We start from the raw sequence: 15,375 nt of genomic DNA on the forward strand, positions 1-15,375 counted from the left end.
TGAGCAGCTCTCCTGGCTCTTTGTAGCCAAAACAATGCATTTTTAGTTTTTTGCACTTTTCTCAGCCCACAGGCCGTTTTAGGGCCTGGGAATCCGGTTATAAATTCGATAGAAAGCTGTCTTTGGTACGACAGCGATCAACAGCTGGCTTCCTCACATCCCAAAAATAGATCCCCTACTCACTTACACAATCAACACTTAAATTTACGTTTTTCACACTGATATGTCGATTTGTCTTTTTATGTTGGCGGTCGGAGCTGTCGGAGGGTCGGAGATTTTATGGTATGGCTGATCATTATTTTATTTGTCTAAAATCAGAAACCTCTATATTGACATATATAACATCATAAAATATTAAACTATATAAAACTATACAGTGATAAAAGAGCCGTAATATTGGATAAAACTGTGACAAGTCTAGGAGCCAAGCTATAAACTTAAACTGTAGGCGCATTATTTACGCTTCTGCCCAGCTGTACAAGGATCAGCACAAACCGCATCAAAGAATGGCACAAAATGCAAAAGTTACACAAAGAGCGTCCCCGACGATGTCGACCCCTGTTAACCCTTTCGTGAACGGGCATTTTTGACCGGGCTATATTAAGCTTTAGAAATCCAAGTCATTACGCCGTCAAAGGGGGCATTTTGTCCACTTTCATAAACTACGGTACTCCAGAAAATCTTTGCAAATCCTTGCAGTTCAAGTAGAAAGGGCGATGACGACTCGTCGTCACGCACACACACACAAATTTTGCCCGGAGTGCTTACTGTGACCCTAACTTAGGGTCGCTATGTACCGTTATGGTTGTTATTTGAAGATTTCAAAAATTCCCTTAAAACCTATTTCACTAAATTCCCAATCGCAAATATCTCGCTTAGGTACGTATGTCGTGCTAAGTTCGATTACCCACAGCCTCTCATTTCTCATTTACAGATTTCCAGTTTGAAGGGGAGATCTCGAGCCAGCCCGGCAGCCAGCCTAGCAGGAAGCCATAAGAAGCGCACGACAACGGGAGTGCATGGCGCCAGCGAAGGGGACCACCAAGATCGGATTCTTATCTGTTGTAGATGCTGAAGGCTGATTATAAGTCGTCAATATGTTGACGGTTTGTATGCGTGGCATATATGCGTTTTCAAGAGCAAAACTACGCGCTGAAACGCCTGACTTAAACTACATGCTAGCCACGCTTGACATTGAACACAACAACGACTCAGACGAGGACTTCGTTGCAGATGAAGAAGAGGAATCGCATTCTTCTGACGGATCGGAAGCAGAAGAGAGGGAAGCGAGTACCAAGCAGCCCGGGAAAATGTCACGTAAGTATTGTATTACGGTATGGTTGGGTTATGTTACGAAAGGTTGCCTTAAAAAAATTCTTTTTGTGATTTGTTGCTTGGGTTTATTAACAGGTCAAACAGTCGAAAGGACGGTGGGATCTACGCTTAGGGCACCAGAAGAGTCTTCAATCAACTCACGACAGCTTGCCCCCTCCCGTCAAGAAACGAAAGCTAATGAATCTGGCCTCTACTTCGGATGGCGGTGAGTGTGGGATATAGTGGAGAGCGATGAAGCTGGAGGGGGTGTTGCATCTTATTTGCTGGTAGACAGCGAGTATCAGCCTTGCAAAAGGAAAAGCAAGCATCTCGAGGAGATAGACTCAATGCTGGAGGGTACCGATGAGATCGAGAACATTGTTCCGCCCTTTAACCGGACGTCTAGCTTGGAGAGCTGGACATCATTCGAGGAACACTTTGCAATGTACAAGAAGAAGTATAATCTTAAGTGTCCGGAGCTCCGTAAAAACTGTGCTTTATAACAGGTATCTTCGATTTGTTATTGGGGTAATTAGAGTGTGTAACAACTAAATATTTTGTGTTAATAGTACAAACGAAGACCAAATGCCGATCTAATTCGAGTGGACACATAGAATTTTTCGCTGCACCCATGGTGTTTCACAAACGTCGCGATCAAAAGGTCATCGCAATCGCCGAATACGGTACAAGAAGTGCAAGGCACGGTTGACTGCAGTTGTTAGGCGGATTGCTATGAACGAGTATGAAACTACAATACAGAACCAGGTAAACACCAGCAAATGCAGATAGTACCTGTTTCGGAGATTAACTTTATTTTCATCCATAGCACCACACACATTCGCATCCTACAACTAATACTCAAGCCGCATCTTACCTTACGACGAAGACACTTCCGCTTGACGATCAGGATCGGGAAGACGTTAAGACGTTGGCAGACGCGCGTGTGTCGTCAACACATATCGCCAATTTTCTGAATGATCGCATCGGTGAGTGAGCGATGGGGATCTTTGTGCTTTTTATTTTGACGATAATGCTTGGCATTTGAGTATGATGCAAGGAGACGCCACAACAAACTCGCAATCTGCTTCGTAGTATCACGGGGCTGATACAGGGGAGGATTGACTGAAAGACATGTTGCATGCTTTCCGCCAGCTTGATGGTAGTGACGTAAAAGTAATTCAAGACCAAATGGACACTACGTGCGGTATCATCATGCAGACGAAGATCCAAAAGATGATGTTTGAGCGGTGGGGCGAGACGTTGGCTATGGACTTCACGCACAACACAAACAACCTTGGGTATCGTTTTGGTGAGTTCGTAGTGCAACTTTGGTTATTGCAACCTTGGCTTGTTATATCAACCTTAATATCTGTAGAGCAATCTTATTAATATTTTAAATGTGTATTCTAATGTCCTGTTGGGAGTTTGGTCGTCACAACAGCCTCAGACCGAGGGTTTCCGGTTGTTGATTTCGTTTGTCTCGATGAGCGGGCCACCACAATATCCACAGTCCTGGCATATTTCATGTCGAGACTGTGATCATCGATAAGGACTTCACGGGGTGGAGGGTACTCGAGCAATTGTTCCCCAAGGCTACAGTCTTACTGTGTCAAATTCACGCCATTACGTACTAGAAAAAGGTGATGAAGCGGCCGGTGTATCGACTTAAGGTATCCCAACAAGAAGAACTTCTGAAGTTGATGGCAAAGTTGCTGTACAGATACGACACTTTTTCAACCGGAAGATTCACGAGTACTAATCTAACGCTATGTCGATTAGCTATTCCAAAACAGCGTATGGAGCCAGATACCTTCTTCTCAAACAATACTACCAGGACAACAACCGTCAAGCATTTTTTTTCGTACTTTGAGAAGAACTGGAATTCGTGCCGTGGTATGTGGTCTAATTTTGCTCGTGGAAAAAATTCACGGCTGGTAACACGACCACGAATAGTATCGAGTCCAACTGGAATCAATTAAAGATGCTCATAGGACTGAAGACAAGAATCGATAAGACCATAGACGGTCCGCTCCAGCCCCAATTTATGATTACGCGGCAGATTGTTTCAGAAATTGGAAAACAACATTCATCGTCGCGAATGCCATAAACCGTCCCTCGGTTTTTAAGAGCAGTGGCAGGCAGGCTGGCGACCAAGTTATTGGCGAGGGTGAAAAAAAGAGTGGGAATGTTTTGTGAATTTGATGGAATCGGCCGTTGCAGATCGAAGCAGTGATACTTCGTCTCTTTGAGCTCCAAGCAAAACTTCTCGTGTCACGATTCGGACTGGACGTGTACCTGTTTGTTCTACAAAAGCAACCGCTTACCGTGCCGTCATCTAATACACGTTACACGCAGAGGGCACGGATCTGATGTGCTTCCTGCCAGTTCGATTCATAACCGATGGAATATGTTCGTGGCGCTGGAAATTAAAGAAGATCTCACATCAGAAGCCGACGCGTTGCAGTCCATTGTGAGAATGGCCAAGTTAAGATCGCCGAAATTAAAGTTGCTGAATGGAAAAGAAGAAGGGATTCGTGAGCCAGACTTTAAGGGCCCCAAGCAAGTAGCGTATGTGCGCTTGCGCCGAAACGAGCGTGCTGACCATGTTATTCTTTCGTCTGGAGAGAAGTATTCATACTCAAAAGCAATGTTGGAGCCGCTGCTACAACACCTGTCCGATTTGTCAAGTTCAAAGTTCTATACAGAACTAAACGCTTAAAGTCGACGATGGACTGCGTCGGACTGGATCCAAGGCAAGAGAACCTGCAACAAACGATGGTACAGATGAGATCGAGGAAGTGAATCCTGAAGCGATGCAATGGAAACTGCAGACCTAATGAATGTTATGGACAAAGAAAGTCCAGAAGACTCAACCTACGGTGATAGCGACAATGAGAGTGTTGCACCGACACAGCCAGCAACGGAAGAACACCAGCAGCCTCTACCTGTGCATCGGGGAAGGGGGGGGGGGTTTCGATTTGTCCGCGATGATAGCAACCACGACGTATCTGCATCTTCAGCGCCAACGGCACCGATTCCCGCCACATCGATTTCTGTGCGTCAGGTTGATGTCATCAATGTTGCAAAGCCAAAGGGCCGAGGTAGCCGCGCCCCTCTACTAAGCGTTTCCAGCAATCTACAATTACTTCGAGTGTTCAGCGTCTAGCTGTACACGAATATCCAAGCAACCTAACGGTGCGGCTTAACGAGTTAGTTGTATAGGCTCGTAACACCGCCAACCTGAAGACTGTCGTTGAAATGATGGATAAGTATCTCGTCCAGTTGGAGGACGCATACCTGCGCTCGAGAGCTATCGAATGCCGATGAGAAGCTATGAGGTCGGTGACGCATGTGCACCCTTTCGTGATCCCAGTAGATCTTACACGACCAATGGAGGCAGCTATCAAAACTGCCAAGGTGGAGCAAAAAGAACTTGATGCACTGGATGACAGGATTCAGCAGCAAGACATCACACTAGATCTCGTGGCATCCATTGATCCCAAGTTCTGGAAGTTTAGCGGGTAAGGTTGACTTTGCGGTCATGGTTGTTGTATGATGTATGGTTGCTGTTGTCAGGTTGCGCTAACGAAACGTGTGCTCATTGTAGTGCTTTTGTGGGGGCGTTGACTACATTCTACGCGGTGAAGTCAAAGACTCGCTCCTGGTTCGAAGACCGTAAGTAGTTAGAGTGCAAATGGCGAAATGTTGACTTAGACGTGGAGCTGTTTGGAATGGAGACTGGAACTAGTGAAATATCTAGTCCCCCAGTACAGGATCGTCACCAAAAGTTGGCAAATGAGATGATTTCGAAGTTCACTTCCAGTTCGTTGATCTCCGAATTTGTGACGTCGTCCGGAAAGGGTCTCATCAGATTTTCCAACATCGTGGGTGGTCTATGCAGAAGGTGGCTGAATGACAGCCCTGTGGATTTCTGTTTAGAAAGAATTGTTGATGATGTGGGACATTGCTTGGTGCTATCAACATTAACACGGAGTGTCGGATGGCCGGCGACACCTAAAGATTCTTTTACCGAAAAACAATTCATAATTCACCCGATGAATTTGAATGGAAACCACTGGAGGGGGGGGGGGGGTATTGTTCGTCTACACTACGATGATGCTACCGAGAAGGTGAACGTACTTGTTTACATGTACGAACCGCTTATTGATAAAAACTATCACAAGAAAATGGAGATGGATTCACCCTCCAAAATGCCCCCGTTGACCACGAAAGGGTTCAAAAGAGCTAACCAGTCTTTCAGCAAAATAAAATATTTTGAATTGTACTACAGTACAGTAAAAAATTCCGATAAAAGTGGGTCCACGAGCGCCGTCGCGACGTCTCCCAGCCGTGTGCTTGAACTTCGCCGATACGTACAGCAACATGGGCAGCGGATTTCCAAATGCTTGTGTTGTGGTGAAGCGCCAGTTGGCTTTTACGAATAAGAAAACTGATTGATGGGAAGTGACCCGATCCAGCCCTGAGACTCGTGGTCGACGACGGTGCGTCAGTGATTACGTCATCATCCGTGAGGATTACGCAATCATCGGAGTGGATCGACATGGTGCAATCATTTGGATACACGATCGACCGACAAGGACGCGATCTACTGATGACACATCATCTGATTTGTACCCACGGTAAGTACCACGCGGCCAGGCTACAGAGGGGATAGAAAGGACAGTATAGGATGGGCAGAAGGTATTGGACTGATAGGACTTAAAGGAATAACAGAGTGGAATTTGTCTCATTTAGAACAAGTGTCTTCGGTCCAAGACTTCTACCAAGGACACGCGTCAATCTCCGGAGTTTGCAGCTTGGCCGGTCGATCGTCTCCACTCTCGCCCCCAACTCCCCCGCTACAGGAAGCGGTCAAGCCTCGCAAGTAAAGGAACAAAGGAACCCCCCGCAAAGGAACAACCACACCCCAAGTCGATCAAGATCGACAACCTACCTGGCGCGTAGCCTGAAGAGTATCCACGCTACGCCACCCCAAACCATCCCGCGTCCCGCCAAGACGAGACCAACCCAGGCCAAGCCTCTCATCGAGTCCACCAGAGGAGTGTAGCCAGCCCCGCCGACGGGTACACAAGGTGAGCCCTCAGCAACCCCACGGTTATCGGAGTACCCCCTCCGTCAGTCGGCAGTCCAGGGCACTGTGTGTCCGAGTGGATCGCAACGCGGTTTTGCGAATCCCACTCCACCACAGTGTCGCCTGGAGGATGCATCCAGTGCTATTCGATGGGTATCTATATCAAGGCAGCTCCCTGATGCCTACTGTGACTTTACCACCGCCCACAAGGACGGCGGCAGCCTGGACGACGCGCTCATGTTCTACTGGAAGCTCTCGGGTTGCGTCCGCAGCTCCCTAACGCCCTCGCCAACTACTTCCACTCGATGGTGTTCATCTGCGACTGACAGTTCTGAAAGCAAGACACGGAGACCCTGCAGCGCTTTGTGTCCCAGCAACTGCGTGCAGGCGACGTCTTGGAGTCCGTCCAGCCGTTCCATGTGCTCGTGTACCCGATGTTGATACAGCGCTTCATGGACATCGTGTGATGGCGCACCGAAGCTCAACGTGAGTCTGGTGGAGCTGCCGCCCATACGCTTCAAGAGCTAGCGTGCGTCCGAGCGTCTACGCAATGGCTTGTGGGATCTGGGCAGCCACCCGCTAGCGCATCTTACGCAGAGTGTGCTAGGCATGCACGTAAAAGGGCATGTACGAGGTTATCTGCTACGCCACGTCTCCTGTCGGCTCGATATGGCGCAAGCAGATCTTCTCGAGTGTCGAGCACTTCTTGAACATCTGCGTGCTGTCGAACGGCGACGGCGCGCAGACCATCAACATCGATGGCATCCACACCCTCGTTATTTTATCAATGGCTACACGAAAGGCGCGCGCAACGATACCTTTGCGCTGCAATTGGTTGTCTACTTGGCCGATCTGTTCCTGGACATACCCGAGTGCAACACAAACACGCACGGATATGACACCTTATGGGGCGGAACTCCAAATGGTGGTGATGCCGAACGATTGCATGACCACGCGCGTGGCTTCTGTTACGCGCCACCAACAGGAGTGAGCTGGTCACAAATTAGCTAGAGGAGTACGAGGAGCGCGCGGTGCCGCTGGCCAGCGACACGGATTGACTTTGGAATCTGCGACGGCGACTGGAGGACGAGCGTTTGCCACCATCGCTCACGGCTGGTAGAATTGGAAGCGCTGTGCTGGCATCGAGGCACCGCTAACAATGCCCTTCCACACGTACAAGGTGCGGAGCCAGTATCGGATGCACGTGTATCGTAGTAACACATTGGTTACTCTAGTTTATTGTACCTTTCGTGTAATCCACAGTTCGAGGCCGATGGTGTTTCTTGTAGGCGAAATTATCGTGACGACTTCCGTATTATGCGTTGTGTGTGATTCGTTCACCATGTATTTGCGGAAGTTCGCCTACCGGCGCAGTTCAATCTAATCACCATGACGGTTAATGCATTGATAGTCGATTTCCGGGTCACCGATGTCGCTGCAGCGTGAAAGATTTCAGAAGGATGCTCGTGCTTACAGCGCTTCAACTCGGGCACCCCCAGACACCGCTGCAAGCTTACGTCAATAGCACCATGGCGTGATATACTGAATTTGAAGGCCACTGTTCTTGGTCATTCAGTTGCTAAGAATATCTGGATCTTCCTACGGAGCCTTCGGATCTTTCGGATGAAACGAGATCAATCCGCTGCTCCAGGCAACGCTTAGCAGTTGCCCGTTTGAAGTTCGAAGCGAATGCCAGCTTCCGGCGTACGCCTGCGTTTAAAAGTCTACGCAAAAACCAACTGTGTACAAGCAGCATACATCAGTACGATTGTTTAAGCTGACATGATCATATAGAAGTTCGGCACAGACCTGTGAGTGATATACAGGAATGGCTGCCAAGCTACACTGAAAATGGCCGCCAGCTTCGCAGTGCAAGCCTGGAGGGAACCGATAGGTAAGTGCTACACTTCATCCACCAGGATCCCACGCAACGTCCTGAAATTTGTACCGACAACACAACAGATGGAAAGATCGTGCAGAAGAAGCTAGCCATAACGATCACGACTGACATGTACTGAAGAGGTGTGAACATACGCCGAGGTATTTTTTCGGTCGAGTGGAAAAGCGCTCCTTCTCAGTGAAATTAAGGGCTGGTGCTAATTTATGCGTCTGTGCCATCGACAATTGGACCAATTTAGTTGATGCCACAAAGCTCAGTTGCAGCTGTTTCACATACCTATTGCCGGAGGAGGAATTTCCATAACTCAGTAAAAACTACTGAGATTTATGAATCGTGATGAGAAATGCGAAAGTACTGATCAGTACGTTTCACGCGCGTTACTATTGTTATCCAGCAGTGTTCGTGATAGTACTAATGATAAATTTACTGTTTTGCAAACTGCTGGGCATGGTGTGGCAACCCTCATTGTCTGCCTTTGCTTCTTTCATATTCATTTTTTTTGTATCGACCATGGCACCCGTCCTCCGCACTCCATCAAAACCGAAAGCTGGCCGTCCAAAACAACGTAAACCTAAGACTTGCTACAGATGCAAGACGACATTCAGCTCCCATACGAAGCTGAAAAACCATCACTTGCGCAAACGAGGATGCGGTCCAAAAGCTGTTGCACTACAAAAAGCTAAGCGAAAGGAGGCAAGTAGACAGTCGAGCAAGGTGTACTCCATTAAGAGGGAGCTTGATAAAGTTGGTCTTTGAGAGTTCGACGACAATAAAGACGAAGACGAATCAATGGGCGAATCCGCAGACGAGGATCCCAAACGAGCAGCGAGATGGATGCCGTTTAACGACAATTTGGCGGCCGCGAAGAGCTTGGCGCAATTGGACTGGACTCAAGTTATAGACTTGCGTTAAAGTGGGCAGAAAATAGTAGTGCTTGCAGTATTAAGTGATTGTGTATAATAATACTATTAATGCATATCCACAGGCGTGTCGAAATCTGGTCAGAATCCTTCAATGAGGGAACAGTTAAACACATCTTTTACAGGTCAATATGTGTCGCTTAATGTTGATTTACATGTCCATCTTTCATGAAAGAGCCCAAAGCGCGCATTTACTGCTCGTGGCTGTTACGGTTCATTATAAAACCCACTACTAAATAGAAAAGTGGGTTAAAAAATGACGGAATAATAAATCCTCTTTTGTGCAAGTGTATTATAATTAAAAAAAAAACAGCTTTGCTGGTTTATAAAGTGCAACCGTTGTACAAGGTGCCATTGTATTTTTAACAATAAGAATCTTAACAAAAGGAGCTAAAAAGAAAAGTATATTCAATATGTAGGTAGATGTAGTTATTTACCCTCTGCACCCAACTAGTCACCTCCTTTTGACATTTTCCTCTTGTGTTTAGCTGGAGGGCCAGGTTTCAAGCCTCGCTTTCCGCCCTCGCGCGAAGTCGCTTGAAGCGGCGGTACAATCAATGTCGTGGCATTCTTTAAGATACCATCCGTCGGCCATGGCTTGAAAGGGTAGTGGTAAGTTTCTTTAAAGAGGCAAATCGACATTCGCTCACTCTTGTACAGAGTATCCAGCGATTGTCCTTCTTTTATGGCGGCAGCACAAACGTGCACACAGGGAAATTCCAAGCCTTGCCAGTTTCCACAGGTACACTCTAGGGCCGGTAAATCCACTAACCGCCAGGGGTGGGTGCCCCAGTCATCCTTTCAGTTTTATTCTCGTAGCGAGGCAGCATCTCAGCTTCGACAAGCTGGGTCAAAGCTGCCACATCTTGTGTTCTGTTTCTCTTGTCAGAGGCGGGACGCGCGACAGATCCCTCGGCAACGGGACGCGCGGAAAATCCCACGTGCTTGACATGGTTGTGAGTAAAGTTCACTCTAGTCACTTTCCAGTTTCCATTTATCCCACTGACGTTGATCGAGAACGGACAAGTTATGTCGTTGGGGTCAATAGAGTTGTCGTAACACTGCATGTCGTTCAGTTTTTTACAGGCGTGTTTTGCATTGCCACTCTGGTTCGGCTTGCTGCTGTTGCTTGAAACAGCAAGTTGGAACCCGCAGGATTGAGCAAACTCCTTAGAATGGCCTTTTGGGTTCCGTGGGTCTCTGAGGCTACGTTTTCACGTTGGCAATAGGCAACACCAACGTCTGATTTTGATGGGTCCGTGTCTTGGACCTGAACGTCCGTCTTTAACAATCCTAGGTTTGTTGCCATAGCCAAGTCGGAGCTATCAAGCGTGAACTGAGCCGCACTATGGTTAAGGTTTTTACGCACTCGTACACTTGTCATTTGGGCAACTTGGATGCAGTGCCAATGAACAGCTGAGGATGTAAGTGGTAGAATGCGGGTGAAGAATGGCTGTAACTGATGTCAGGGCAGTTTCTTTGAAGATCAGATATCTAAAAGTAACTTCCGTGTTATTTGTCCCATACCTAAGACTTCAAAGTACACGCGACGCGACTACTATTTTTAGAACTACTGAATTGGAAAATAGTAATTCTTTTTTTTTTTGGTATATCGGAATAACTACACAAATCGATTCATAAATCTCAGTAGTTTATACTGAGTTATGGAAATTCCTCATCGCCGGAGGGTAATCTTGGAAGATACATGGGTACAACAAGCAGTCACGGTCCATCACTAAACCATCCGCGCCCCTTAACATTGCCAGCCACCTCCCGTGTTTCTCTCTTTCATGTCAGTGTCTTCCGCAACAACAACACGCCATTCCTACGAAGACGACGAAGCAGAAATCAGGTTACAGTAACAACATCAAGATGCCAATAAATAACCAACAAACAAAACACTTACTCGATGATGAAGAATAAATACTCTCCAGTCTCCATTTGTTTGGTGTGTTCAAGCACTGCAGGGTGCTGTCTTCACATTGTGCAGTGCCACAACGCCATCTAGCTGTGCCACAGCAAGTACGTTCCGCGTATAGTGCCAGCTCAAATCCACGATACTTCATCATTGTTGATCGTGTCCTGAGTCTCCAGCTCCAGCTTCTCCTCATCCGTCACAGTCTTCAATAGCCTCTATACTGTGCCCCGGGCAGTGACGATAGCGCGGTTCAACACGGCCAGTTCGCCTTCGATCAAGAAGCTCTTTGCGCTACTAATTGCTCGCTTCAGCAGCCTCAAATCCCCCAGAGCTCAGCTCTTCGTCCTGCTCGTCAGTCAGATAAGCTCCCGGCCGAACGGACGCGGCTTGGAGTTCGATACGCGTGACGGAGGGAAGTCGCATCCACCACATCTGATAAAATCGTCTCCCACGTGCGCGTCGTTCCGCGTGGAGACGCAGTAAAGCTCGCCGTTGAGCACGCCTAGCTTCACGGCGTCCTCGTTCAGCAGAACCCAAATTATTGCGGAATGTGTGGGTCAGGTCTGGAAAGGACAGTAAACAAGAGCTTAAAGATAGTGACACGGACACACTTGTCGATAACCAATGGAATTGACAGCGTCGGGCAGCGCTACAAGCGCTGCATGCGAGTCTCCGGTGACATTTACGGATTTAGATGCTGGTTGGTGGTGTTATATATCGTTGAAATGCGGCAAACTACTCAGTCGCGTGTTTTCGCTTGGAAATTGATGCAAAGCTTTCGGAGGAAGATGACGCAACGGTGATAATTGATCACTTGCCGTCGTGTAGCGATGGTATGAGCGCAAGCTAGTGCTGAAACGCAGTGAGGACTGAAGACGAAGTGGAAATCTAGTTAGTAGGACCTTAAAAATTCTGGTCGTGCAGTACTTGGCGTTGTCGCCTGCGGACGAAGAGCAGATGAAACTCGTGCTCCCGCGTTTGCTGCGTGGTCGGGTATTGGCAGGTTGAGCGGACCCATTACACTTTAGCGCGTCGGTTTAAACTGTGGAGACTGGAAATATGGGGCGTTCTCCTGCGGGCGCAGCGGCAATGAAACTGGAGCGTTTGAAGGTGGACTCGTGATGGACCAGAAATTGGAGTTGATATTTCCGTTGGCTACGTCATCGTCTACAACATCGTCGCTGATCAAGCGTAAGTATCAGCAAGTAGAGGCTGATGCTCGTTGATTTCCAGAGTTGGTGGCTATGGCGCTTCAACCAACTTCGATCGCTTCGGCGGATACGGCAGCCTAAACTATTTCAGCCCCTCACTCGCTGCTATTGCACGAACTGAGTGCCGCAGGCAAGACGACATTAGTGCATCAGATTGCTAAAAAAAAGGAAGCCAATTTGCTAGTGCATGATGATGGGTTGTTAGCATGTCCGCACCTGCGTTTAGAAATCTTTTTGATTGGCTGCGCTGCGAATCTAGCCGTGTGCTGATGCTGCTGGAAGATCGCGAGCTGTTATTCCCGATGGCTTTGGACGAAACTAAGTAAAGCTGGTTTCCAGGCTCGTGAATTGTCTCAAAAGTGTCCGTAAGTATTTACCTGAATGCTATAATATATCTTATACTTTGTTTGCTCAGTTTTATTCTGTTCTCATACAGGCAAATCCGACTCAGTTCGCATCGCGGACATTGGAAATGTGTCTGTGCTCGGTACACAACATTCAAAAGTGCGACAGCTCTTCGCCGACGAAGTGTTTCTCGATGTACGTATGCTGCTCAATGGAACTACTCTCGAGGAATTATCCTACGAGCTGTGGTGGTTCAAAACATTGGATGGTCGAGTTATTAACGTCGATGTTGCCATCGGCCAGTTTTCTACGCCGTGAATTTCTCATGTCTTTAGCTGCTCGTTATGGTTAGAGGCCAAGCGATATCGCGTCGATAGCTCAGCAAGTCTGGACGTTTATCAACTGAAGACAGCCAGGATGTCAGAGCGGAGACGTTGAATCGGAAAGCTCGGCGTCACTCGCGAAATCTCCAGTATTAGCAATCGTGCCGACACTGTTAGTTTTTTTTTTTTCAGTCCCGGATGTCTCGTGGGATGATATTGGTAGACTAAAGCGTCAAACAGAACTTGATCGAGATGTCTGTAGGGCCTTTGGAACAGCCAGAAGACTTTCGCCGAATGGAATTTCACCGCCTTTGGGTATGGTGCTACGGTCCTCCAGGCACAAGAAAGACCGTGCTCACCAAAGTAACAGCCAAGGCGGATTCAACTTCCTCAATCTATCAGTGAGTGACCTCATGAAAGCAGAGTTGGTGAAAGTGAGAAGACCATGATTTGTGTGTTCGACACTGCCAGGAACTGAGTCCGCGCATGGTCTTCATCACGAGTTACAGTCATTGGTTGGCGACTGATCAACGGCTACCCAGTCAACGTCTCGTTGATTTCTCACCTGTTGATGGAGCTTGGCGTACTAAAGACAGTATCTGATGAAGGCGAAGCGCATGTCTTGGTTGTTGCTGCTGGTCGGATAATTGTTGACGCAGGAACAAATTCCTTGTCCGCCATTGATCCAGCATTCCTCCACGTACTGTCTGTCATAGGTGAATTATCGTTGTTCCTTGCTTTCTAGGTCGTATATGTTGGCCCCACTACCGCTTGCGAGCGTAAGGCCGTTCTGGAGATACAACGCAACAAAATGCTGTGGAGTCAGGACGTCGACCTCACCAAACTCGTCAAGGAGACAGTAGGCGCTAGCGCAGCGCCATTGAAAGCACCGTGTCAATCTGCAGCGATTCAAGCCATGCAGCGGATACCTGTCGACGCGCCGGTAGAAGACCTTGTACGACAAGGTTGATACCTCTGATGTTCCGTTTTGACTGGTGTATCTGTTTGCTCAGTACATTGCGAGGTCGACGTTGTTGCTGCGTTGGCAAAAGGAATTTTTATTTCAAAAGTCGAAGAGAAACTAAATGTTGCAAAAATGGAAAGCACCAACACTGTTGAAAGATCAGAATTGGCGCCAAATTATTCTCTAAGCATCGAAGCCCGCGTATGCAAGGAGTACCCTTTTGGGAGGGAACGCGAACAAGGACAACTTATCTTGAAATACCTCAGTGATACGATAAATACTGCTGTCGATTCTGGAGCACAAGAACATCGCTACATTTTTTTTTATCGGCGATCAGATTGTAATATACCCCTACAACACAGAGACGCCTCTTACCTTTTGCTAGAGTCGTCCGCGTAGGCATCGTTGGTGGGCTTGCAAACACGAATTTCTTCTCCTGCTAGAACAAAATTGTTAGATAGTGGTTAGCAAGACGTGAAGTACAATTAGCTACGCACACTAAGCGCATATTCATCTTGGATGACCCCTAACAAGGCCCTGTTGAGCTTAACTTGATGCGCCAGGACGGCCTTGAGTTTTCTGTTGATGGTCTCAGCCATACGACGCTTGCGAAACTCTTCCAGCGCAGTTGACGCCCATGGATTGCTGCGCTGTTTCCGCTGTTGTGGCGAAATTCCTCGCTCGCCGTCGACGGTACGAGGGTGTTTCACTCGTGCCAGTCACTCCTCTAGGATAGGGATTTGTCTGCTTAGTTCAATTGCCTCTGCCTTTCTCCGACGTAGTCGTTGAGTCGAGTAGTCTGGCTTGTTCTTTCATTTTCTGGACGGTTGATTTGATGCCTTTTTCGGTCTCGGACGGGATTTTGCTGTGGCATTCGACTCACCAGGTTTGACTTCCTTCGGGCCGCTTTGAAGATCATGGCTTGCATCATTATCCAGAACGCCCCAAGAGCTCCACGACGTCCGACAGAGTCACATCTTCCAGGTCTTCTGGTAACTTCAGGTCCGAGGTGTTCATCGTTGTGAGTGCGTTTTTAAAGCAAAGGTCAGATTTGACATCAAACTCTACCGTCTGAGATGACCCATTTCGTCCTCACCACGTGATTATGAGTTGGCTGGTGATTGCGCAGCTTGCCATTTGATTATCATGTCGCTTTGAAAACATAATCACATGTCCGAAGGCTGTTCATGCTTCGAGCAAAATTACACAACGAGATTCACAGTATTAACACGGAACCTGTCAATAAGGACCACACAGGAGACTCTTTCGCTTAGAGGACGAACCGACCCATATCATTGGACAGGTTTATATTTTTCTGTCACCTTGCACGCGAATCAATTCGTTAACAGGCTCGAAGTTCGATTGCGGTAAGCACAGCCTGCAATGAT

At 47.7% G+C, this 15,375-nt stretch overlaps 10 protein-coding genes across 10 annotated transcripts; 6 read left to right on the top strand and 4 right to left on the bottom strand.

Annotated features, from left to right (window-relative positions):
- Nucleotides 1–1,175: 1,175 nt before the first annotated feature.
- PPTG_03444 (hypothetical protein) lies at nt 1,176–1,817 on the top strand (the record flags this gene model as incomplete). Its single annotated transcript, XM_008896122.1, has 3 exons — nt 1,176–1,334; nt 1,411–1,540; nt 1,606–1,817. 3 exons carry the CDS (start codon nt 1,176–1,178, stop codon nt 1,815–1,817), a joined length of 501 nt encoding a protein of 166 aa, XP_008894370.1.
- A 1,904-nt stretch (nt 1,818–3,721) lies between these two features.
- PPTG_21294 (hypothetical protein) lies at nt 3,722–4,033 on the top strand (the record flags this gene model as incomplete). Its single annotated transcript, XM_008896547.1, has 1 exon — nt 3,722–4,033. One exon carries the CDS (start codon nt 3,722–3,724, stop codon nt 4,031–4,033), a length of 312 nt encoding a protein of 103 aa, XP_008894795.1.
- A 614-nt stretch (nt 4,034–4,647) lies between these two features.
- PPTG_03445 (hypothetical protein) lies at nt 4,648–4,997 on the top strand (the record flags this gene model as incomplete). The annotated part of the gene is made up of 2 exons (XM_008896123.1): nt 4,648–4,835; nt 4,922–4,997. The coding sequence occupies 2 exons, from the start codon at nt 4,648–4,650 to the stop codon at nt 4,995–4,997; spliced, it is 264 nt and encodes an 87-aa protein (XP_008894371.1).
- A 1,651-nt stretch (nt 4,998–6,648) lies between these two features.
- Nucleotides 6,649–6,918, bottom strand: PPTG_21295 (hypothetical protein; the record flags this gene model as incomplete). The annotated part of the gene is made up of 1 exon (XM_008896548.1): nt 6,649–6,918. One exon carries the CDS (start codon nt 6,916–6,918, stop codon nt 6,649–6,651), a length of 270 nt encoding a protein of 89 aa, XP_008894796.1.
- Nucleotides 6,919–7,031: 113 nt separating this feature from the next.
- Nucleotides 7,032–7,397, top strand: PPTG_21296 (hypothetical protein; the record flags this gene model as incomplete). Its single annotated transcript, XM_008896549.1, has 1 exon — nt 7,032–7,397. The coding sequence occupies one exon, from the start codon at nt 7,032–7,034 to the stop codon at nt 7,395–7,397; it is 366 nt and encodes a 121-aa protein (XP_008894797.1).
- A 1,698-nt stretch (nt 7,398–9,095) lies between these two features.
- PPTG_21297 (hypothetical protein) lies at nt 9,096–9,218 on the top strand (the record flags this gene model as incomplete). The annotated part of the gene is made up of 1 exon (XM_008896550.1): nt 9,096–9,218. The coding sequence occupies one exon, from the start codon at nt 9,096–9,098 to the stop codon at nt 9,216–9,218; it is 123 nt and encodes a 40-aa protein (XP_008894798.1).
- A 458-nt stretch (nt 9,219–9,676) lies between these two features.
- Nucleotides 9,677–9,868, bottom strand: PPTG_21298 (hypothetical protein; the record flags this gene model as incomplete). Its single annotated transcript, XM_008896551.1, has 1 exon — nt 9,677–9,868. The coding sequence occupies one exon, from the start codon at nt 9,866–9,868 to the stop codon at nt 9,677–9,679; it is 192 nt and encodes a 63-aa protein (XP_008894799.1).
- Nucleotides 9,869–9,993: 125 nt separating this feature from the next.
- On the bottom strand, nt 9,994–10,293 carry PPTG_21299 (hypothetical protein; the record flags this gene model as incomplete). Its single annotated transcript, XM_008896552.1, has 1 exon — nt 9,994–10,293. The coding sequence occupies one exon, from the start codon at nt 10,291–10,293 to the stop codon at nt 9,994–9,996; it is 300 nt and encodes a 99-aa protein (XP_008894800.1).
- A 1,972-nt stretch (nt 10,294–12,265) lies between these two features.
- On the top strand, nt 12,266–13,993 carry PPTG_21300 (hypothetical protein; the record flags this gene model as incomplete). The annotated part of the gene is made up of 5 exons (XM_008896553.1): nt 12,266–12,335; nt 12,792–12,895; nt 13,286–13,338; nt 13,394–13,457; nt 13,769–13,993. The coding sequence occupies 5 exons, from the start codon at nt 12,266–12,268 to the stop codon at nt 13,991–13,993; spliced, it is 516 nt and encodes a 171-aa protein (XP_008894801.1).
- A 256-nt stretch (nt 13,994–14,249) lies between these two features.
- On the bottom strand, nt 14,250–15,008 carry PPTG_03446 (hypothetical protein; the record flags this gene model as incomplete). The annotated part of the gene is made up of 2 exons (XM_008896124.1): nt 14,485–15,008; nt 14,250–14,426 (listed from the first exon to the last, which is right to left on the bottom strand). Exons 1-2 carry the CDS (start codon nt 14,584–14,586, stop codon nt 14,250–14,252), a joined length of 279 nt encoding a protein of 92 aa, XP_008894372.1. The 5' UTR covers nt 14,587–15,008.
- Nucleotides 15,009–15,375: the final 367 nt, after the last annotated feature.

The sequence above is a fragment of the Phytophthora parasitica genome, assembly GCF_000247585.1.
Source record: "Phytophthora parasitica INRA-310 unplaced genomic scaffold supercont2.4, whole genome shotgun sequence".
Classification (NCBI taxonomy): Eukaryota; Oomycota; class Peronosporomycetes; order Peronosporales; family Peronosporaceae; genus Phytophthora; species Phytophthora nicotianae.